Raw genomic sequence first — 24,730 nt, 5'->3', positions numbered from 1 at the left:
CATAGCTGCCAAGTTTTCCCTTTTCTCGCGAGGAAGCCTATTCAGCATAATGGAAAATCCCTTTAAAAAGGGGATAACTTGGCAGCTATGGGTAGCTGTGCTCTGAGGCATAGCCATAACTCTGTTTGCCATGAAAAAGATACGCACAGCAGTGCTGAATGGAATAAGCATATAGACCAAAAGTAAATAGTTAGTTACTATGCGGCCTGTGGACTGTGCGGCCATCTAGATCATTTTGGACTCCCCAGTCCCATCAGCCCCAGCCAGCATGGCCAATGGTTAGGGATTATGGCAGTTGTAGTCCAGCAGGAGCTGGAAGCTACAGGTGTGCAATAATTGGTTGTTTGCATTATTATTAAAACATGTGCGATTAATGTCTAGGGCCCATCTACAAATTGCCCTGACATTTATGTATATGCCTTGTGATGCCCAGCACTGGGCTTCTGAGAACTTGCATGTTTCAACAAAGACCATAATTCAGCCTTTGTTCATCTAAATTGGCACATATAAGGACATCTGTGCCCAAGACTTTTATATCAGACATTTAAGAAGCATTTCTATATAGGAAATGCTGTTTCATAAACCTATCCATTAGTAATTTATTATTGCCCTGAAATAGATTGCTTTTTTAAAAAAAATCTGTAATATATATTGGTAGTGGGGGTGGGGGTTGGCATTTTTTATATGTACAAGTGGGTTGGTTGATCTATCCAAGTATGATGATGCTTGATGCTTCTATGCGCAGACCCATCCTCTGATCAAGAAGAGCCAGATTCTGCTTTTGAAGCAACACAGTACTTCTTTGAAGACATCACACCAGAGTGTACACATGGTACAGACTTTACCTCAGATCTCTCCTCTTTCCTCTTTCATGACCGCATCAATTTCCCCTTCAAATATAAACTTAAAGGTTCTTGCACCCAAAATAGAACAGAAGTCAGCTACACTTTTCTCTCTGAATATCAGGAGGACTGTGAACCATCCTCTTCCCTCTGGCCCTCTGGTAGGGAAATAAAGCACATCGGCTTTGTGGTTGGAGTAGTTTAGTTTCTGGGGTAGAGGGGAGTTTCAGGAGGCCACAAAGGTGTTGGATCCTTTTGGTGTACCCCCTCTGTGAACAAAGGTCACAGAAATTTCCTTGATGAGGAGAGGGAAGGGCATATCCGACTACCTTCTCTGAGGTTGTGGCTCAGGCTGGTTCCCAGTTGAGAGTGAGTAGGCACAGAGTGGTGAATAGAGGCAGCAGAAATTAGCTCGCTTTTTTAATATAAGAGACGCTTTTTAAAAAAGATGGTACTCAGATGAATTGTGCCATCGTCTATGGTATGTCATGCCCTCGTGTGGAGAAATCACAGCAGGATGCCCACATACCAAAAGTGTGATACTCATCAGCTGTGTTGGAAAACAAGAGAGCGATGAATTGCTGCATGTCTGGAAACACCCTGAGAAGGCCTGGCTGATACCAGCATTCCTGGGCTTGTGCTTAACTACCGTAATGTAACCAAATGTGTAAATACAGAGGTGTCTCAAAGTGCATTAATTTTGTTCTTTCTGTGCATTAGTTGTTGGCGTAGATGGCAAGAACAAACATGGAGCAGATGAGGCTTTTGTTAATGTGAGTGTGAAAACTGAAAAAGGTATGAAGTTTCTCCTCTTTGTTAAATTGGAGGGGATGGGGATTTTTTTTTTCGTTATCCAACCTCTTCCGAAAAAATAATCATGCTTTTTGGACAAAACATTTGTGTTAGGTAAGAAGAACTCTCAAGATAATAGAAACTACCTTAGAATGTGGAGCCAAGAGAATAAAGCCAAAGCAAAGAGTGCAAAGGACTTGCCCAAACTCAATCAGGTAAGCTTTGTTAACACACAAAACAGTGTGTAAGGTCTCAGTCCCTGTATCCAGCAACTAAGCATAGTGTAGGTTGTTGAGTCTGCAAGTAGTGCATTCTGTAACATAGGTGGTATGTTCAAATTTATCACCCCTAACACTTCCAAAAGCAAATAAAGGAGCCCTTTTCCCACTTCCCCCAGCTGGCAATCAGTGATGTGGAAGCATAAGCCATTTTTTCAGCAGGTGAATGCATGCAGCAACCCATACAATGATCTGTGGATCAAATCCTTTAGTCATTTTTGAACAAAAATGTAAGATTTAATTTTAAACAGTGAATCACCTTTATTTTATTAGCAAGATTTGAAGAGGAATGTTGATAGAATATTGTAGGTGCATTTGAAGTTCATTCATAGAGAAGAGAAAAATGCACAATTTGTTTGCATGCATAATCCTTTGGAAAATGTTGTTTAAATTCCAGGTGCATAATGAAATGAAGATTGGCAGCAGAGGTTTGTGTGAGAGGGAGAAATAAGAGGGAAGGGAAAGAATATGAATATAAAGTCAAGACACCACCAAATCCAAAGCCTTGCTTGTGTTGAGGGTGTTTCTCTAGGCTTCTTCTTCTTTTGCAAGTTCTTATTGAAAGTTCAAGAGGCACTTCCAGGGGATTAGAAGCATGTTTTGTACATATATAGTTTCAGAGTCAATCCCTGTCACCTGTTAAAAGCTTTGAGTTCTTCTAGACATTTTCTTCATAGACATGGGAGTCTAGGCTCTCTGCCTTGTGAATCAAATTTCAGAGGCAGATTTTCCCTGTGTAATACAGTGCACCCAAAAACATGATTTGCACACACACACCCCCCCCAAGGGATGGCTCTGTTGTCACCTATAGTTACACACCGTTACACATACTTTTTTGAGTTTAAGCCCTGTGACTTAATAAATGCCTCACTTTTAATCTTTTTCGACATAGCTTAAGGAGGGCAGCTTAGGCTGGTGCATGCATTCTTTTGGGTAAGAATCTGCAGGAATCTATGTTGCCAATAGAGAGAAAACATGGAGGTACTAATTCTACTCCATAATCTGCCTCAGAAAAGTTTGCTTGACTGGGGTAAGCACTAGATGCTAGTAACACTCATATGATCTTTTTTTAATCAACTGATTTTTGTCAAGTGCAAGTGTATGTTGGTAATTGTTAATTTGGTATTACATGTCCAGGAATATACAGAGAACAATTGTGCCTTTCTCCTTTTCCTTTTCCCATTAATTCTCTTGCATCTCGGTCAATTAACTGGGAGCACCTAATACATGTTACTGCTGAAGCTAAGCAAGTGTGGACATGGTCACGATCTAGAATGGGAGACAATTTGGAGCCCCATACAAAGGTAGGAGTATAATGGATATTTAAGAAACAAAACCTTGTTCCTCTCTCTTGCATCTAGGGGCAGTTTATTGAACTGTGCAAGACAATGTATAACATGTTTAGTGAAGACCCCAATGAGCAGGATCTTTACCACGCTACTGCAGCTGTGACAAGTTTGCTTTTGGAGATTGGGGAAGTTGGTAAGTTATTTAGTGTGCAGCCTCTTAAGGAGGTGGAGAGTAGCAGCAAAGCCATTCAGAACGCACTGCTTCAGAAGAAGGGAAGCCAGCAGTATCACCTTGGACAACGTGACCCTTTTCAAGATGGCTTCCTTGCCGATGAGGAAGAGAATATTTGTGGTGATGGCACACAAATGGAGGACATCAAGCTGGAAGATTCTTCTCCTAGAGACAATGGAGCTGGTTCTTCCATGCTTATTTCAGATGACGATACTAAAGACGACAGCTCCATGTCTTCCTATTCCGTCCTAAGTGCAGGCTCTCATGAGGAAGACAAGTTGCATTGTGAAGACATCGGTGAGGACACGGTTTTAGTGCGAAGCAGCAACCCTTCTCTACCAAGAAGCATGAGCATCGACAGAGACTGGGCTATCACCTTTGAGCAGTTTCTGGCTTCCCTCTTGACTGAACCTGCCCTGGTGCGGTATTTCGACAAGCCAGTCTGTATGATGGCAAGGATTACAAATGCCAAGAATGTGCGGATGATGGGCAAACCCATAATTTCTGCGAGTGACTACGAAATCTCTGCTATGTCAGGCTAAGTGGGCCCAGGTAGGGAGGGTTTTTTTAAAAAATGTTTTTTTTGTTTTTGTTACATATTTATTACTGCCTGGCACAGGTCCTGGTGTTTTCAAAAGGTGGTAGTTCTTGCTTATGTGAACATGTAATATTGAACTTTCTCTCTCTCTCTCTGTGGGAAACATTATCAGAATGCTTGTCTTATCGTCAATATATAGGGGGGAGGGGATCATTGTCAGTGGTGGGTATGTTATTAGTATTGCTATCCATGGATAAATGGTGACAATTAGTACAATTTTAAGTCTAGAAATGAACAAAGTTTCTGTATGTTTTAACAACAGACCTGAAATCCTGGTAAGGAAGAAACTGGAAGAACTTAAAAGTGGCACAAGCATTGTGTGCTGCAGCATGCACATGGAGTTCCTTTGTCTTTGCCATTCCCCTTGAGGGAGGTAGCACAATGTTCACATGCCTTTGGCTCACACAGAGCTGCTTCCCTCACTGTCGTGAATGGGGAAGCAGAAGCCGCTGCAGGCAGGGAGCACCATGTGTGCACTGGAACCCAATGCGTTACGATTAGTAGGCTGCGCTAAAAATAGAAAGGGATGCTGTCAACTTGTTTAGGACTCAAAAGTAAGTTCTGTGCAGCATCCCTGGTGGATGTTTCTTGATATAATTTTCTTTTTAAAAGAGAGGCTAGTGATTCCTAATACTTTTTAAAATACATTCTTCAGGGATACCGCCATGGACTTGCCTTGACACATGCCAACATCCTGACCTAAACAATTCATAGTACCCCTTTTAAAAATGAGAGGGTTTTAAATAAAATTCTGTAGATAATTGTATGTTGTTGAACATTTTAAACCTAGTATATGGTAGATTAAGAATTCATATCTTAAGTCTTCATTTTAAAACAGTTATTAGCAGGAATGTAATGGGGATTTGCAAGGAAATGTAACTGAATGTTTGAAAGTCTTAATGAAAACACTGTCACTTTATTATAGATGAATAATGTATAATGTAATTTACTGAATGATACGTTGAATGACAAATGGAGCACCTGCACTTTGAATCTTTGCTTATTTTTCCAAAACATTAAATGGCAGCACAACTCACTTCCATGGTGCACATATTTCCTTTGCTCAGAGGGTTCCAAGAGGCTCAAAGAGACCCATCTCTTCCCCCCTCCCCGCCAACCTCAAACACACTATCCGTACGCATGCCTGTGTCTGGGGGTGTGGCAAGGCTCTGTTGATACTCTGGGAATCCTCTGAATGTGCCTGTGATAGGACTGGATTGTGCCTAATATTTTTTAAATTTGTTAGGTGATTAGGTCCAAATCATTCTTACATGCCTGAACTATATTTGCTGCCTTCAAAAAATGTTTCCACCTCCTTTTTGTTTTTTATATATTGTATATTATGATCATGTAACTTTTCCAGGTGTTTTTTTTTAGCCAAAGCTATTGCTTTAATTCTTATTTAAGATACTGAACGGTCTGACGTGGTTTTAACCACAGTAGGTAAATGTAAACAAGGCTCTTTTTTGTTTTTTTGAAAAAGATATTAAACTATTATCAAATGGAAAATTGCAACTGTCTTTCATTGTATAACTCTTCTAGCTTGATTTCTACTGAGTTAAGTAGCAGACAAATCAGAATTGTTGCAGGGGAGTGAGACTTTCTCTACAACAGGGGTAGCCAACATGCAGTCCCTCTACAGCCAGGTGATGCAGTCCCAGGTCTCATCATATAGATCAGGCCTGGGGAACTTGTGGCCCTTGCAGTTGTTGCTGAACTCAAAACTCCCCTCATCCCTGTGTTCCACAAACAGACTTATAGCAAGTAGTACACCCAAGTACTCTTGCAGCAACACTGGAACCTACAAAGGGGACTGTGCAAACAATAAATACAACATACCTGAGCAAAACAAAGCTTCTGATCAACTTGATCTTTATTTGCTAGCAGTCATTCCACACCCAAACAAGAATCACATTTTATTGCTTCCAAACTACACACAATTAGTAATGGACAATGCTCTTGCTCCACAAAGGTTTACAAGTCACTGTCCACGTGTGTTCCTCACAGTGGAAAAAGGCAGCAACAGAAAAAAACTGTCACCAGCCTGAGCACCACAGACGTAACCAGTACAAGTGCACATCATAAGGACAAGAAACAATAAGTTATCAGTACAGGCTACAGAACCTTACTAATGCAACTGTAATTATGACACTTTTGACATACATTTGGAAAGCTAAAAAGCAGATTGTTATAGAAGAGGATTCTGTGGTATCTATTTCTGCCTCTTGGATATTTTACATGATCTTTTAGTGCATCTGTGGCTATGGTAAATAATCCAATGAACCCTGACACCTAAATACAGCACAACCAATAATATGGCGCCTCTAGTTTTATGAATAGTGTCTGGTAGTTGGCAATTCCAGATTGAAGCTCCACTACAAGTCTAAAAGTATACCCTTTTTCCTAGAGTTTTTTCACTTGTGGGCATTCAACAAATATTGTGGCTCATATTGCTATAAGTGATTTTTGTAATTTGCTCCCTTTAAGGAAGCTGTTTAATACTTAAGTTTGCCTTATTAAGATATTTTAATGCTTGCTTCATTTTCTACTTGAGTCCAGTAATATGCACTCAAGTGCTCAAGATTTATATGAAATCCATTTTTTCCATAAGCCAAACTTTAAATGTTATGCAGTTGTGCCATAGAGCTTAATTTGGAGATCAATGTTTTTCCCCAGCTAGGAGCCATTTTTGTGAGAATGCGATTTGAAACGTTGTGAGTTAGATCTGAATAGATGAGCAGAACTCTGCTCCCATAATGGGTCTCTGCTGGCTCTTCCCCCAGCACTGCTCCCCAAAAGCTACTACAGAGGTCAAGGAACCATCTGGAATGGATAGGGCAGGGAAAGCAGTGATTAGAATGAGAAAGTGGGAGAATTCAGTAGGGCTGCCTTGAGCAAGTGGAAATGCAAGCTGCCTCTGGTTTCAAGTCTATAAAAGGAACTTTTATGTGAGCAGCTGGATCTGTCTTCCCACAATGTATCATACAGTCACAGGTTCAAAAGCTTTTGGAGAAATGTTAATAATGAAGGGGATGCACATTGATGTCTACATGTTTTTCCATGTAGGCCTCTCACCTCACACCACCAGAAAAACAATGTGAACAGCTGTGTGAAAAAATAAATGGCTGCTTGTGTGTATTTCAATGTGTATTTGTTTCTTTCTAAAGAAACAGTGCAGAGATACTAGTATATTGTCTTATGATTGTCACAATGCAATATTTAATGAAAAACCCTGTTTTACAACATATTGGTTTTCACAGCTCAAAACTAGATTAAGTGGTTCCACTACAAGTCTAGAATGAATTATTCTCAAAAAGAAATGGGCAAATATATATACAAGCTACACAGCTACTGGAATACATTGGCCCAGTTCAGTTATAGCCATTTGTCTGATAAATCATAGGTATTTGACCAGGAGCTACTGGCTCATGCAGTTTCCCCTTCCCCCTAGTAGCCATCTTCAATAAAGCTTGCCTACTTACTTTAAATGTTTCCCAGAATGTCTGCACATGTAAACTGTGGCTTAAGGGCTACCTTCCAAATTAGCTTCAAATTCTTTTTGGAGGTAATCTGAATGTCCGAGAAGGCTGTAGTTTAAGAAATCAAGAAAACTTTGCCAAACTGAACACATGAGGGGCAGCGCAAGAGGGCAGATGGTTTGCTTCTGGTCCAATAAACTATACTTTACCAGACTGGGATCATTACAGCTAAATGAAACCAATGTAAAAACTAATGGAGAATGGACTTATTAAGTTTAGTTATTATACCTAAACATTACATCCATATAGGATAGCTACGTCACTATCTGTAATTAAGGAACACAGCTTTACAAAAATTCAACAATACATTTAAAGAAGGAAGATACAGATTTGTTACAGTAAGGAATGAGAATTTCAAAATATTTACAACACAACTGGTGGCTTCAAAACTTTAGAAACTTCTTTCCTAAAAATTGTCAACTATGATTGTTAGCACCATTGAAAAGAATATTTATACTGCCTGAAACTGGGTATGTTACCATTATATCACTTTGTGCTCTGTTGATAATCATTTTCATTTAATATGTTAGTTTTTACAAAAATAAAATAAAACCCTAAAACTGGTTGGTTTGCTGGTTTATGTTTTAATTCTTGCATAATCTAGCCCAGAGTTTTGGTAGAACGACAACCCAAACATTCCTGGAGTGGAACTATGGTTCCACTCATCACTAGCATTAGGGAGGTGACAAAGTTTATAATCTATCAGTCTTCCTTAGGTTTATCATCTGACAGGAAAAGATGAACTCATTAAAAATAAATAAATTTAAAAAAATATATAGACTGTATTGGAAGGGCTCAGGTAGACTCTGCCTACCAAATCCCTGCAGGTCCAAATTGATGAAATCACAGCAACAATGTAGATGCTACTGTTCACATGCACAATGTTGCATCAGCTTTATTTTTTGCAGAGCCATTGATTCTTATTTAATATTAATGTAGTAAACAAGTAATGTGACAACTATATATGAATACATACCTTAAAATCTTTTCTGGTATATTTTCTAGAATTTTCTATTGCCACTATATTTAAAGCATTTAGTATAGAAGATCAAGGTTTCTTTTAAGTAAAATAAATGAAATTTCTTAAATTAAAAAAGGTTGTCGATTAAGCCATTTCAAAGAAAAACTCAAATGGAATCAAGTGTGCAATAAACGTACCTTATAACATACAGAATAGGAAAATACATTTACAACAATTTCAGCCAGGAATTATTTTTGTATACATTCTGATACCATGAACCACTAGATCCAGTGCTCATATATAACCAGGTACACACTTCTCTGTGAAGACAAATCTCCAGCTAATGGGAGAAAATAGGGTTGTCCCTATACAGAGAGCTCATATGGACTTTTTCGATTGTGCTCCAATGCATTTCGCAGATATCAAATTTCTCTTGAAAGTTTTCTTGTATTGCACAAAAGTGATCAAACATCTCTAAAAATAGATGTAGATACTGAAAAGAAGCCTTCTGTGATCCGCTCCATCTCTCTGTCAGGGCTCTACTGCTCTGGTAGAAAGGAACTTTGATAAGCATTTTATTTCCCATAAATTAGATATCATCAGTTTTGCTTTGTCCTTTTTTTTTTTTACTGTTCTAGATAAATTATTACTTTTTGAATTCACAGGTTTTAGATAATACTTCCAGCATATGTAATGCCTACAAGGTTGCCATGAGGTATAATATGTTCTTCCCATGGCTTCCTGCTACACTCTCACTTTTTCCTTATCAGCAGTCTAATTAGTCAATTATCAATTAGTAAGATGAAATAGGAATTTGCTCAATTCCAATATCAATTCTTACAACAAAGCCAGCATGTTTAAGGAACTAACCAGCAACGGCTCAGTCTCAGCTTCAGATTTGAAGCGCACATGAAGTAAGTACAAGGCACTTTAAAAAGATTAATCTTTGAACTGATCACCCTATGCCTAAAGCAAGACTACCTGCAACTAAAGTTAGATTGGAAGCATTTTAAACATGCTTATTCAATAGTTGAAGAATCTTTAGATTGTCTCGGAATATGCCATCTGAGTTGCTTTCTTCAATACAAAATAGCAGTGTAGTAATGAAAATTTACTTAATTGCCCAATTATATTCTACTGAATATTTGGAGCTCTAGTATTCTTAAAGCTTTAGTTGTGAACTTAAGTGACAAAAGAAAGGGAAAAATAGAGCAATGGTTGATATGTGAAGGCAGTTACAACATCTTAAATAAAAATAGTCTAGTACAGGAAAATATATTTAACTTAATATATTTATGATAACATGCAAAGACTTATTTAAAAACAAAAGTTTAACTCTGGCAATGTTTAAGCATGGTGTCATGAAAAAAAATTGTCCTCAATAAGCAGAAGGGAAGCTTTTTTCTCACACACCCAAATTATTTAACCTATTAGTGGGTGTTCTCCCCCAGCAGTGTAATAATAAAAGACCATGTGTTCCAGGTTAGAAGAGAGAAAAAATGCAACCAAATACATTTAAAACAAAAGCTATTTCTCTTCAAGAAGTATTGCAACATCTCTGGTTATAACCTAAACACCAGTCAAATATGGAAAAGAAGCTATTGCTAGACAAAATGACATAGCACAACAAGAACCTGCTTCATCTTCTGCTAGGTATACAAAAGTTATGAGGATCTGTGGTACAGAAATGATCTTTGTATCTAAAAAGTTCTTACCTTCAGCAAATAGTATAAAGACTATTTTAAGTGTTGATTGTCCAAGCTCTCTCAACCACTTTTTTAATAAAAAAAATATAGATGTATAAAACTTTGTGATCATTAAGTGAAGTTTTTGGTTAAATATGAGAATTCCAGTCAAGTGCATAATTTTTATGGACAGAATCCAAAGGAATACACATTACTATATTTCGTTTCTTAAGGCAAGGACTACATCATAATCCAGAAGATGTTTTTTGACTTTTTCATGAAACTTCTCTCTATACTGGTTGAAGTACATAATACTTTCAGGCTTTTCTTCAAACCAAAATTTGTCAAATTCATAAGCCAAATAACCTGTAAAGACCAAAACATAGAAAGTGTATTGAGACATCACATGTGTTTGCCTCTAAGCAGCTTTTCAAAAACGACTAGAAAACCCATCAAAATTAATGAACATGACTGAGTAAGAGCCATTAATTTCAATATTTATTATTATTATTAATTATTATTATTATTATTATTATTTATTTATTTATTTATACCCCGCCCATCTGGCTGGGTTTCCCCGCCACTCTGGGTGGCTTCCAACAAATACCAAAATACATTAAAATATCACAGATTAAAGACTTCCCTAAACAGGGCTGCCTTTAGGTGCTTTCTAAATGTCAGGTAGTTGTTTATCTCCTTGACCTCCAATGGGAGGGGCATTCCACAGGGCAGGCGCCACTACCGAGAAGGCCCTCTGCCTGGTTCCCTGGAGCTTTGCTTCTCGCAGTGAGGGAATCGCCAGAAGGCCCTTGGCGCTGGATCTCAGTGTCCGGGCTGAACAATGGGGGTGGAGACGTTCCTTCAGGTATATAGGACCAAAGTCGTTTAGGGCTTTAAAGGTCAGCACCAACATTTTGAATTGTGCTCGGAAACGTCTACTTGAGTAAATCTTAGCTGAATGCCACCAAAGAGAGCTACTTCAGGCACACGAAACCAAAAGCTTTGACACCAGCACTATTTTTGAAATGTAGAAGAGTAGAAGCTATATCAAATTACTTTTGAAATTACAGTTTCAAATTTGGTATGCTTTGCATAAAATATGCACTTATAAGGAAAATCAATAATCTTGTATTTCCATATACTGTACGTATGCAACAAAGAAGATGACACATACAACAGAATACTAAGCTTCGGGGAACACTACAAAAGAATTTAGCAGTCATATGTTTCATTTCCCATTATTATTATTATTATTAGTAGTAGTAGTAGTAGTAGTATAATATTCTGTACCCAGAGATTATGGCTTGCTCATATAATTTATATATTTGTTCATATGACCAACTCTCTCAGCTTAATAACCTGTTATGAAGCAGTTAACCATAGATTCCCAAAACAGACAAAATGGGGGGCTATAGTTAACTGAAGACTTCCTGGTTGGTTTGCTCACTTGAAAGGGCTAAATACAAAGCCATAGGGTTCACTCCTATCTTGGGTTATTAAGCAAATATGTTATTATTGGAACACATGCAATATATGTAATCAACCCTACCCTATATTAATTTGCAGAAGTGAATAGGTTAATACAAGGAGTCACAGCCAGACGTTTTTCTCCAGCTTTTCTCTATCTTCTTGGTTCTCATGAACCAATTTGTCTGTTCAGTCAGAATGTGGAGGCTGCTTTTGCCAAAAAAGGTCAAAGTTTACAGTGGTGCATATGGCTCCACTCTTCTGGAGATGAATGCATGTGACAGATGCTTTATTACATTAATTTCTTCTCCAGCAGTGCAGTGCAGGGATGTCCAACAGGTCAATCACGATCTACTGGTCGATCATGGGGGGTCCGTAGTTGATCATGGGTCAATCGCGGGGCCTCCCCTTTCCTTAAAAAAAACCTTAACAACTTTGGTAGATCACTGCCAGTTTTTTTAACAGTGGGAGTAGATCGCAGTCTCTTGGAACTTGGACATGCCTAGTGTAGTGTGTGTATAAGGCCTTTGAAATTCATCTTTCATTTAAATATAGAGAAGCATTATTTTTCCTGAAAGCATGTTGATACCCTGCCCTTGCGCCTTTGAGATGCGATAGCATTGGCAGGATCATGGTAGGATTCAAAATACTTTCCAGAAAACATAGCAGATTCTTTAACAAAAGAAGAAACCTTATCTGCAAACGTTATGGTTGAACATGTTAACAAAATAGTGAGAACATTCTGCCTGTAACTAAGTTCAGAAACAGCAGCTTCCAAAGCACTGAAGTTATTATTCATATATAAAAGACAGTTGAAGATACTCACAATAAAACTGATGGAAGTCTTTCATTTGTGGTTCACCAGGAACCAAGTTGTAGAAGTGAGTTCTTAAATGTCCATTCTTCAATAAATTGTAAGCCATTTCTGTCAAATTGATCCCAACTATTGCATAAGAATATCTGGAATACACGGACATTATAATCACTATACTTATGGTTTCTGCATTTTAAGCACTATAAATGTCAAGGATAACCAAAGGCAAATTTTGAGACATCTTCAGTGTTAACAATTTTAAAAAATATATAAATGTATTCATTCTATGCATAACCTCCTAAGTTCAGCAATACTGCCATGTCTGCCTACTGTTCCAAGACCATTCACTGGGCCCTAGTGTTACCAAAGTTAAACACGACTCCCATGTCCAAACACAATCTATTACAATTTTCAAATTACTAAGAGAAGAAGTGAATATAAGATACTTAAAAACACCACTAAAAATACACTAAGGTAATTCAAATTCTGTAATGTGTTCATATCATACAAATGAAGCAATTTGCCTTTATTTGACCATTTTGCAGCGTGTTCTCATTTTCTGCTAATGATAGGATGGGGCAAGAGCTATTTGTATCTACGGGGGATGTGGTGTAGAATGACAGCGATTTAAAAATGTGTGTTATTATCCCTCACCTAAAACAAGCTTCCCCAACTTGGCAGTCTCCAGATGTTTTGAACTACAACCCCCATCATTTACAGCTTGCATGGTCAACAGTCAGAGATAATGGGAGTTGTAGTTCAAACATTTGGAAGGCACCTGGTTGAGGAACATCCTTATGACATGGGGAAAAAACAAATTAAAAATTAAAAAACATTTATGAAATAGGCTTTATCTAATGATGATAGTGAGTGAAACAGTATCTTAAGCTTCAAGTACCAATTCACACTGCAGCAAATATTTTAAAATTAGGTTTAAGAGGCAGTATTGTTGAGGACAGCATTGCTATTTCATTTGACTTTACTTTTAGGATTTTATGTGGGTGGAGCACTATTAAGGACTGCAACCTGGCAATCTGCTATGCTTACTGATCCTGAAAAACAGGAACAAAATCTTTATAGACAGCCTCCAACTTGATATGCTTCCCACTTGCTCACATGCCTACATCATGTGGATGGAAGACACTGATTGTTTTTGTTCAAAACTACAAAGCAACTTTTAATGCAGTTCCTTTAATGGACATGTCTACTCCAATTTTACTGGATGAGTTTCAGTTATTAACGCCCAAGAATGTTGATAAGATGCTTGGACAGGTTCAACAGGACAATCTAACCCCACACAACAGAGGTACAGAGGAAAAGTGAGATAGGACAGGTGTAAGCTAACATGTAATGAAGAAATATTTTCGTTTATAGAATCCCTAGAAATTACTGTATTACTCTCATAAACATTATATAAGAGGAGGCGCAGAAAATAAATATACTTTCAGATTATTTATTAGAAACTAAAGTAATGACAGTTTTGCTTTTTCAGGTTTAAGAGTCAATTATGACAGCAGTTTTATTAAAAAGTAGCTTACCCCAGTTTTGGATTATTTGAGCGAGAAAGGATTTGACGAGCTTCACGGGGATAGTGTTTACTGAAATATCTGAAAATATATGTACACACCAAGTAATTATGTTTGCAAGAGACTGTTTATACTAGCAGTAATTAAAAATTACTTTTCTAAGCATCCACATTATAACCACTGCCTTGCAAAGTCAATTGCTCTGTAGTGTAATTAATGGTGTTAATAAATTCATGAACAGTAGGACAATAGCTTTTGAAATAAGACAGATTAATAACTAGATTGGCAGGTTGTTGAAGACTGAATCCAATACCCTCTTTTTAATACCCATTTGCTTCAGCAAAAGAATACCCACTGTTACATAATATTTTTGACTTACAGAAGATTAGTTAATCCCAGCATGCCCATTCCTCTGAAGTCTGTTTTAGGGTCATCACCTTGGAAACCAATGTCACACCACTGCTTCGTGATTCTAGCCTTCAGTTTTTCATGGGGCATCAACAAATTCCAAAGCTGTATAAATATACTACTGTTAACAGAATTATCAGTATTTCCCCCAATTCATTCTAAATACAAATAGGTATCATTAATCAAACAGGATGCCATACAAAATGGCAAAATGGCATAAGCATCCTGAAACACAGGATGCAAAGTAATGTACTAACAAGGAAGCTTTTTCTTTTTGAGTGTGACAAGCGATAAAGAGCTTTCAATCTGCTTTGGGCATGAAGCTCTCCTGTGCACATAGAACTCCCTGCTCATTTCTATGAACACAGTTTTCCTCCTCCTATTGAATTCAATGTAGCAGTTAGTCCAGAACTCCGCATAGCCACCAGACTCAATGAACTTGTACTAAAGCATATGGACTCACAATCAACTGTTTTATAAGATTCTCCCAAATATAAAACTCCCAAATATAAAACTGCAACCCACCAAAGTCACACCTGCTTTGCACGTGTTGTCTAGGTAAAGGTAAAGGGACCCCTGACCATTTGGTCCAGTCATGACTGACTCGGGTTGTGACGCTCATCTCGCGTTATTGGCTGAGGGAGCCGGCGTACAGCTTCCAGGTCATGTGGCCAGCATGACAAAGCCGCTTCTGGCGAACCAGAACAGCACACAGAAACGCTGTTTACCTTCCCGCTTGGAGCAGGAGCTGGGATCAAGCAACGGGAGTTCACCCCATCGCAGGGATTCGAACCGCCAACCTTCTGATCAGCAAGCCCTAGGCTCTGTGGTTTAACCCACAGGGCCACCTGCGTCCCGCAGGTGTTGTCTAGCAGCTCACTAAAGAATGGCTGTTAAATTATACCCTCCAGTATACCCTCCAGTCCAGCATTTTGTATCTGACAGATAACTCTGAAAGCTCCAAAGGAGGGCATTCGATCAAGGCTATCCCATGTGTTCTAGGCCTCAGTAACTAGAGTCATACTACTACTGAAAATCAGATTGCAATTTTTAACAAACCTGGAAAAACACCAATTATTTTTCTACCCACCTCTCCTAATCTATTTAATTCCTTTTTAAAGCTATTTAAACTAGTAGCTATCCCTGTATCCTGCCTGTAAATTCTGTAAATTAAGTATGCTGTGTGAAATACTTCCTTTTGCCTGTTCAAAGCTTAATGCTAAATCAATTACATTGGATGGCCTTATGTTTTAGTATTATTATGAGACACAACTTTCTCTAATCCCTTTCTTCACACCACTCATAACTGCATGAACTTGTATTGTAGACAAGAGTTGCTGATCTAGTGGCCTTACTACATTAACCTGGGCAACTGTAACTTCAGTAGACTGTGATCATAATTGATGCTTGTTTTTAACATCACAAATTGGACATTAAATATACCATAAAAGGCACAAAACCTAAAAAATTTACCTCTATTAGTTGCTCTTCATGTTCTTTATTATCAGAGTTATATGGTTGTTTTCTCAGCTCTTCTACAGCCAAATAAAGTTTCTTACATCCTGATATCTGGAGCAAACTTAATTGCAGCTTTGAAGCAAACCTATAATATAGGAAAACACAGCGAGAATTATAATTAACAGGTGCTAAACAGCTTTCATCTGCAATAAAAATGGAGCACAGCAGTTAGTACCAGTTGAAAATAATATAACCTTCATTTCCCAGACCACCTTGCTTACCATTCTAAACTATGACAAATATTGTTTAGTTCTGTACCCACTACCACAAGCTCCCAAATAACACAAAACAATGGGGGAGCAAGGAGAACTTTGCACATCATTAATCAAAGAAAGTAGCAATACACTACTAACCATACTCATGGTGACCAGTTACTGGCAGTTAATGGGGTTGCTGTTTTGACTCGCACTAAGGCACGGGGAGCTGATAACACCTATAACAGTGTTGCACATGCATCTCCACACTGTTGAACGGATCTCTCTGGCACAGCATCTGCTGCACTTTGTGCTGAATTCAGGAAAGGGGTGAAAGCAAAGCCACCAAGCCACAATTCCTCCGTCAGTGAAGTGAGGGAAGCAATATTCCTTACATAATTGTACCCTTTGTTAAACACTACTCCTTTTTGTCTAAACTTAATATTTTGGAAGCCTCGAGACATTTGAATAATTGCACTGTACTAGACACTGATCAGTGTCTAGAAAATAGGCTAGTTTTGAGAGCACATTAGTTACTATCTAGGTTAGAATATTGTGTCATGAGCCATGAAAACATAAGTACAGTGGTACCTCAGATTACAGACGCTTCAGGTTACAGACTCCACTAACCCAGAAATAGTACCTCGGGCTAAGAACTTTACCTCAGGATGAGAACAGAAATTGTGTGGCGGGGGCAGCGGGAGGCCCCATTAGCTAAAGTGGTACCTCAGGTTAAGAACGGAGCTCCGGAATGAATTAAGTTTGTAACCAAAGGTACCACTATACTAGCAACTATAACAAGTGGACAAGAACTGTGATGTTTAGAAGTTATCCTATAAAGCCTTTACAAGTCTTAAAGAGTGTGGTACTCACTTCTTCAGAGGTATTAGATCACTTTATATTATTATTATTATTTACCGTATTCTATTTATACACCACCATTCATCAAAAGATCCCAGGGTGGTATACAACATTACGAACATATTTTATAGAGCATACAGTAATAATTAAAGCATAATATTAGACAGCATAATAATAAAATAACAATAATAACAGCACACACACCCAGCTTTGACAGGCCATAGATTATTTAATGGCTAAGATGAATAGATTTGCCTGGCATCTAGAGACATGTAATGATGGCACCAAAAGAGCCTCTCTGGGAAGAGCATTCCACAGATGGGGAGCCACACAGAAAGGGCCCATTCTTGTGTTGCCATCCTCTGAACCTGTCGAGGGAAGGACATAGAGAAGGGCTTTGGATGACAAGCACAAGCTCCAAGTTGATTCATATGGGGAAAGGTGGTCTTTAAGGTATTGGGGTTCTGAGCCATGTAAAGCTTTATAGTTCAACACCAGCACTTTGAATTGGGCCCGGAAACTAATTGGCAGCCAGTCCAGTCGGGCCAGGATTAGTGTTATGTGCGCAAACAGTTTTGTTCTGGTGAGCAATCTGGCCCTTGAATTTTGCACCAGCTGAAGTTTCTTAACTGTCTTCAGTTATATAACGCATTGCAGTAATCCAACCTAGAGGTTATCAGAGCATAGGCCGCAGAAGTTAGGATATCCCTGTCCAGATAGGGGTGTGGCTGGACCACCAGCCAAAGCTGACAGAAGGCACTCTGCTCCACCAAGGCCACCTGGGTCTCAAGCAACAGTAATGGATCCAGGAACACCCTCAAGCTACATACCTGCTCCTTAAAAGGGATTATACCACGGGTGTCAAACACAAGGCCCGGGGGCCAAATCCGGCCCGCCAGACCTCGTCATGTGGCCCGCCGAGCGCCCCAGCCAGCGGGACCCAGCAGTGGGACCTTGCTGCTGAAGCGCCGCGCCAACAAAGCGCCGACAAACAGCTGGGGCCGGGGAAATGCTTTTTGCCCCTGGGTCCCTTCGTGCTCTTTTCTGGCGCTGAATCAAGGCGGCGACCCCCCCCTTCCCTTTCTTTCTTCCTCTCTCTTGTTCTTATTCTTTCTTTCCCTCTCCTTCCTTCCTTCTTTATCTCTGTCTTCTCTCCCTCTTTCTTTTTCTTTCCTTCTTTATTCCTTCTTTCCTACTCTTCTTTCTCTCACCTCTTTCCTTCCTCTCTCCCTCCTGCTCCCTCTTTTCTTTCTTTCTTTCTTTCTTCCTTACTTCCTTCCTTTCTTCCTTCCGTCCTTCCCAACTTTCTTCCTCTCCCTCATTCTTATTTTTTCTTTCCCTCTACTTCCTTCCTTCTTTCTCCCTTTCCGTCTTCTCTCCCTCTTTCTTTTTCTTTCCTTCTTTATTCTCTTCCTTATTTCCTACTCTTCTTTCTCTCCCCTCTTCCCTTCCTTCCTCTCTCTCTCCCTCCCACTCCCTCTTTTCTTTCTTTCTTTCTTCCTTCCTTCCTTCCTTCCTTCCTTCCTTCCTCCCCTCCCTCTCCCTCTCCCTCTCCCTCTCCCTCTCCCTCTCCCTCTCCCTCTCCTCAGAAACATAGGATGCTGCTTTATACTTCTGGCCCTTAAACCCTGGAACCAGGAGAGCAGCTTCAGTGAGTCAACCTCAGCCAGTCCCTTTGGTGAAGGGTGGTGGCTCACTGGCAGAACATCTGTCCTGCATGCAGAAGGACACCAGCATCTCCAGGTACTAGTAGCTCTGCAAAGGTCCTGCATGAAACCCTAGAGAGCCTCCACCACCCAGTGCAGTTACCAAAAATCATTTTTCAATAAATTGTACAATAATTGTACATTTGAATATCTACTTGCCATTATTCTGACTATGTTTCTGCTTTCAGAGCTAGTTATTACTTACATTATTACAAAAAACAGTAATAATTGAATGCAGTGACAATAATTTATGATAATAAAGAGTGGACACATAGTCCTACAGATACAACCGGCCCTTTGAGGGTGACCAAACTGCTGATGCGGCCCCCGATGAATTTGAGTTTGACACCCCTGGATTATACCCTCCTCAAGAGCAGGAAGTCTCCCATCCATCCAGTCTAGGGAACAACCCACTAACAGTGCCTTTGTCTTATCTGGATTGAGCTTCAGTTTATTGGCTCTCATCCAGTCCACTACCAAGGCAACACACTGGTCTAGCACATCCGTTGTCATGCCTGTAGATGTAAAGGAGAAATAGAGCTGTGTGTCATCCGCATATTGCTGTCAACACACTATGAAACTCCAGGTGACTCCACTCAGCAGCTTCATACAGATATTAAACAACATGGGAGATAGAAGTGAGCCCTCAGCAACCCCACAATGAAACCCCAATGTTGCCGAAAAACACTTTTTAAGCATCACCCACTAAAGATGACCAAGTAGGACCAGAACCACTGCAAAGCAGTGCTGCCCACCCCCAATTCAAACAGCCTCTACAGGAAGATACAATGGTCAATGGTATCAAATGTCGGGCACATTGCCAAAGTCTTTCTCCTGACAGAGGTCATTATAAGGTAATCAGGGCAGTTTCTGTGCCAAAGCCAGGCTGAAATCCCTGTCGAAATGGATCTAGAAAATCAGTCTCCTCCAAGAGAGCCTGGATCTGCTCAGTGACCACCTGTTCAAGAACCTTGACCCCAAAAGGGAAGTTGGCAACTGGCCGGTATTTACTTAGGTTCTCGGAATCATTGGTTTTAAATAATGAATGTTACTGTGTATCATTCTATCTTCACTGAAGTCCACAGCAAAACTGCAGATTTCAATAAAGTCAGACTCTACTCAGATTATTGCTTATTAACACACTTTTAAAAATAGTTTTTAAGCAAATCTCTTAACAATCACATTACTAGGTATGAATTACAATATACACTAAATGCATTTTATGAAGACTAATTTGAATGAATTACTAATTCTCAGTGTCTATTTGAACAAAACACATTTTCAATGACCTCAAAGATAAAGTTCCAAACAAGGTATCTTTAGAACAATAATAGGCTTACACTGCATCCTTTTGTGTATTAATCTTCTTTTGTTCTATGATGAGTGCCACACATTTTTCCACGTCATCTTTAGAAGAATACACAGCCCTTTGTAAAGCCTGATAAATTGAAGTAAAACATCAAACAATCTTCTGACACAAAATATCATCTGTTTTAATAGCAGTTACTTTAAGTTTCAGGAGAAGATTATTATGAGTAGGGACTCCACAACCTGTTCTGGATGGAGTCATACTCCCTCAAAAGAATCAAGTTCACAGCTTGGGAGTATGGGAATGAGCTGACTGGTAGGGCTTGTGAAGTGCAGTGCACAGCCCTTTAAAGACACCACCGAACATCTGACTGCAATGTCTGCAAACTTCTTCTGACTCTGCCACATCTTTACCCTGCCTCACACCTTACATGTTAGGCATAGGACAGGTGGGTGTGGCTTGGCCATAGGGGTCTGGTGGGCCGGATGGGAAGGCCAAGCACATTTAATTAGACCTAAAGACCAGAGGTTCCTCAGCACTGGTGTGTAAATATACAGTTTCATTAACAGCAAGCCAAAAACTGTACCAAGCAGTGTTGTTATAACTGCAGATAATGTAAACTAAGCTGGCTCCAAAATCAGACATTATCTACTTTGCATCCAATCTAGTTCTTGACTAGCCTTGGTTGGCATATCATTGCTACAGCAATGATAAAGCCAATCTTGTGCTCATTTACTCAGAAGAAGCCCAACCAGGTGCAAATTATAATATTGGGCCTCTCTTTTTTTAGAAAAATGATGAGAATCCAAAGATCAGAAAACTTAGTTCTATATGCTTTAGAGCTGTGTTTCTTATATAGTGCCTTTCGTGAATGTAACTACAGTGGATGCTCGGGTTGCAAACATGATCCATGCGGGAGGCACGTTTGCAACCTGCAGTGTTCGCAACCTGCGTCTGCATGTCTGCACATGCACGGGTTGTGATTCGGCGCTTCTGCGCATGCACAAAGCATGATTTAGTGTTTCTGTGCATGCGCGCGCACCGAAACCCGGAAGTAACCCGTTCTGGTACTTCCAGGTTTGGCGCGGAGGGCAACCCGAAAAGACACAACCTGAAGCGGCTGTATGACAGTATGGAGGTTTTCTACTCAAAGGTGGGGAGGGAATTGGGCTTGACTTTAGATGCTGGGCTTATATAAAGTTAACCTACCTTACACTTTGATGATTCCAACGAATGTTCTGCATTAAGATAAAAACATGCATGAGTTTTTAAAGAAATTCATAGACCCTAGATTCTTATTTCTAAAATTACACAAGACAAATGAATAAGCATGATTGTAACAGTGGTTTAACACCTCTAATTTATTTATTTCATGTATTTCATGTATTAATTGCTTCCCATCTAGAAGTGATTTAACAATAAAAACAATTATATATAAAATTTCTAATCTAAGAGAATTAAAAATTAGAATAAAAATCTCAGTGTTAAAGGCTTGTTGGTGTTAGTTTTCAACAGACACCAAAAATACAGTAAAGACAATGCCTGTCTGATATAGAGCAGAAGGGAGTTCAAATTGGAAGGCGCCACCACATTAAGGGTCCAATTCCTACACTGTAAGGAACAGACCTCCCAATGTACTATTGAAGCATGCTAACCACTGATGCAGTAATGTAAACATACTTCAACAGCTAGCATGCAAGTGCAGATCACTCCACAAGCACTTATGACAGTAAAAGGAATAGGAGTTCCAGGAGGATTACAGGGGCAGGGAAACAAAAATGTTGCACACATAAGGTGAAAGCATCCCTATCCCCTCTCTGATTTGAACATCTCTGTGCAAATAAAGCATGAAATGCAGCAGGGGAAAATGACCTGGCTGTGTTTCAAGTCACAAGTGTAAACACACCCTTAGCCTGTTACAGCAAAAAAGGGAGATTCATGTGGAGTTACTAATCTCCAAGAGAGATGCAGGAAAGACAACAATGACTAGAAGAACCAGGAGGCTATAAATGCAGGCACCAGGATTTCAAGAGGCAGCAGACCAAGGGAGTGAATCAGATTAGAAAATTAAGCTTGAGAATGAAAGATGGGAGGTCCAAAGGAATGGGGGGGGGGGAACCCTGAAGAACCTGAAGAAAGCAACAGGGAAAGAGAATGGCTGGAGCAACTGAAAAGGTGAGGAATCAATATTTTAATTTGAAATAACTTTTTGTATATAGGACTTTATTTTACAGCTATTGTACCAGCTTACATACTGAACAGGGAACACACTGCAAAAGACAAAACCACAATAAACTACATTGTGTATAGTGTCAGCTGTCTCCTCTGTTGAATCAATAGCCTTATCTACATGAATCTTAGCTACCGAAAATTAACGACATAGAAGGGAGGTAAATATTTATGAAAGGTGAAAAACTTGAAATTCTCTCTTGTTCTGTGGTTGTCAAACTAACTTTGGAGATTGAACATATAAGCTTGTATATTTCAAATATATTACCTATCCGTAGTGTCCTTTCTGCTCTTTTCTTTGAGCCATCACAGATACGCTGCAGTTCACATTTTCCAGTCAACTGTCTCAAGATCCATTTTAGCCAAAATCGAAATATATTTCTATACAAATAGCTCCATAAGTGTACAATCATTTTCTACAACACCAGAAAAAAATCAAAAATGGTGACTGAGTATAACAAATACTGAACAATTCTGTACTATGTTAATTTAGAAGTCCCATGCAGACTAATGGAATATACTCCCAAGTAAGTCATGTAAGTGTGCACAGAATTAAATGCAAACCATAAATCCCAGTACTAGCTGCTTCAAGCTATTAAACTATTGGGGCATTTCACCCAAAACTAAATAATGCTGGAATCCTATATACAATTACTTCGGAGTAAGACAGGAGAGCCTGGCGTGCTCTGGCCCATGGGGTCACGAAGAGTCAGACACGACTAAACAAAAACAAAAATCTAATTTAATTCAGCGGAGCTTACCGTACTTCTGATTAGAGATATATAGAGCCTGCACTGTACTTAAGCATTTGAAACCAACAGAATTAGGGTTACATTTGTATCACAGTTACTTGGGAGCATGCCCCATTGATGTCTCAATAGAATGCCTAAAACTGGGTTTTGCTTGCTTTTAAAAAACTGTTCATGCTCTCATTTTCTTGCAGACTAGAGACATGAAGGTGTGGGGGGGATAACATTTAGGGAGAGGGATACAGTTTCCCCCATTTTTCTGTGCCCCCCCCCCCCCCGTTTAGTCTTCACATCTGTATTGCAGATAAAGTCCTTATTCTCCCAGACTTTCTAAGTTTTGAGTTTTAGTTGCTGGACTTACTGTCCATTCAGCACTTGGTTTGACTTCATGCTGATTTTACAGTCCTTTACCATTCTAGAAAACATCTGGTTAAACTCTTAAAGGGTAACATATAAACACACTATATAAACATTTAAGAGCATCCTAATCCCTTCACCTCCGCTAGCAGCAAAGGTATTAGCAGCAATGATTGTGGAAATCATAACAGAACGGTAGTTTTAAAAGGCAATTTTATTGCACATGAGTTACTCTCATGATTGTGAGCTCATTGCTGTTTTGCTGCTTCTTCCCGAGCTCATTGTACTCAAGTGCCAGCTTTTACTGGCTTGATTCTGGCCAGCATCTTCTCTAGGGTATCTCCATAGGACCTAAACATTTGCAAGTATGTTTGCCTAAACATACTGTAAAACCTGCAGGGATTCATTCATATACATATACATATACATATACATATACATATACATATACATATACATGGAGGTTCTGTTTCAAGAGGCCACTGCAGTATACAAAAAGATCACGTCTTAGTGTACGCAGTCACAAACAAGTCCTCCCGCCCACCGGCTCCCTAATGAACCTGATCCCGGAAGCGAATATCGGGCCAGCGAAGAGCAGCTGGTTTGAAAGGAGACGAGCCTATAGGCGGCATTGTCCCCGCCGCCCCCATTTTCCAGGGTCCTCTCACTGTCCCCTCTCCTGCACGTTCCACCAGATGCTCTACCCCCGCCCCCACCGCCCCCCTTAAACGGTACCAAACTCTGGTCACACAATCCCAAGCGAGAGCGCAGCAGGCCGGCCAGCGGCCTCACTTCACCTTCACGCCAGCAGCTCCCGCCCACGGCCACACCATAAAAGGAAGTTGCCTCCCCCACAGACCCGGAAGTGAGTGATGTAGCTCGAGATGGGGGAGGGGTTGGGTTAGCTGTTTATAACTGTCCTGTCAGAGAAACACGTCCCTTAACAAACCATTCCCAAGTCCTTTCCCCACCTCCTTAGAAATGACATGAGCGTCCGTGTCCGCGGGGGCTTCCATGTTGCCCACCCGGCGAACGCAGACCGGCCCGTGAGGGCCGAAATGGGCGGGGCGGAGGGATGGGCGGGTCTTCCGTTATGTCCGTTTAACGACGCCGAACGGGTGGGCGGTCGCCGCCGTTACCGGGGCAACAGACGCTCGCGACGGCGAAAGAGGGCGGGGCGTCGCTGCCTTGTCTACCGCGTGGCTAGGCGCCGCTCTGGCAGTTGGGAGGCGGATGCCGGTTGGGCGGCGGTTGGTTTCTAAGCCTTAAAGAGGGTTGAGGAGAGGGTTCGGGGGGGGGGGGGGGCGCAGTCGCTTGCTGACCCTTCCTCAGGCATCCTATAAAGCGTGAGGGCTCCTAAGGGAAGGCATTGACAG

General features: G+C 40.0%; 2 protein-coding genes across 5 annotated transcripts in view; one reads left to right on the top strand and one right to left on the bottom strand.

Annotated features, from left to right (window-relative positions):
- Positions 1 to 6,122, top strand: part of TBC1D9 (TBC1 domain family member 9) — a 51,558-nt gene extending 45,436 nt beyond the window's left edge. The window contains exons 18-21 of the mRNA XM_035111690.2: positions 746 to 832; positions 1,563 to 1,637; positions 1,749 to 1,849; positions 3,274 to 6,122. Of these exons, the coding sequence (XP_034967581.2) occupies positions 746 to 832; positions 1,563 to 1,637; positions 1,749 to 1,849; positions 3,274 to 3,975 (965 nt within the window). The 3' untranslated portion in view covers positions 3,976 to 6,122. The remainder of the gene's footprint in view (positions 1 to 745; positions 833 to 1,562; positions 1,638 to 1,748; positions 1,850 to 3,273) is intronic.
- An 870-nt stretch (positions 6,123 to 6,992) lies between these two features.
- On the bottom strand, positions 6,993 to 24,417 carry ELMOD2 (ELMO domain containing 2). 4 transcript variants are annotated; one of them, XM_035111692.2, is made up of 9 exons: positions 24,326 to 24,417; positions 22,517 to 22,664; positions 21,229 to 21,257; positions 20,051 to 20,148; positions 15,905 to 16,034; positions 14,403 to 14,536; positions 14,036 to 14,104; positions 12,510 to 12,643; positions 6,993 to 10,582 (listed from the first exon to the last, which is right to left on the bottom strand). In XM_035111692.2, exons 1-9 carry the CDS (start codon positions 24,368 to 24,370, stop codon positions 10,431 to 10,433), a joined length of 939 nt encoding a protein of 312 aa, XP_034967583.1. In that variant the 5' UTR covers positions 24,371 to 24,417; the 3' UTR covers positions 6,993 to 10,430. The 4 variants fall into 4 exon arrangements, with proteins under 4 accessions (XP_034967583.1, XP_034967584.1, XP_034967585.1 ...); XM_035111693.2 differs by lacking the exon at positions 24,326 to 24,417 and adding an exon at positions 24,152 to 24,290; XM_035111694.2 differs by lacking the exon at positions 24,326 to 24,417 and adding an exon at positions 24,090 to 24,146.
- Between the last annotated feature and the right edge of the window lie 313 nt (positions 24,418 to 24,730).

Source organism: Zootoca vivipara, chromosome 9, assembly GCF_963506605.1.
Source record: "Zootoca vivipara chromosome 9, rZooViv1.1, whole genome shotgun sequence".
Lineage (NCBI taxonomy): Eukaryota > Metazoa > Chordata > Lepidosauria > Squamata > Lacertidae > Zootoca > Zootoca vivipara.
This window is presented reverse-complemented; position numbering and strand designations above follow the sequence as displayed.

What these genes read in the sequence shown, in the direction of transcription:
- ELMOD2 (XM_060278614.1), bottom strand. Translation starts at nt 24,004, where the DNA reads ATGGGGGCGGCGGGGACAATGCCGCCTATAGGCTCGTCTCCTTTCAAA. An exon ending in ATATTCGCTTCCGGGATCAG is followed by an intron (nt 22,665 to 23,914) that starts GTTCATTAGGGA and finishes CTGGTGTTGTAG; the next exon opens with AAAATGATTGTACACTTATG. An exon ending in AGAAAGGACACTACGGATAG is followed by an intron (nt 21,258 to 22,516) that starts GTAATATATTTG and finishes ATCTTAATGCAG; the next exon opens with AACATTCGTTGGAATCATCA.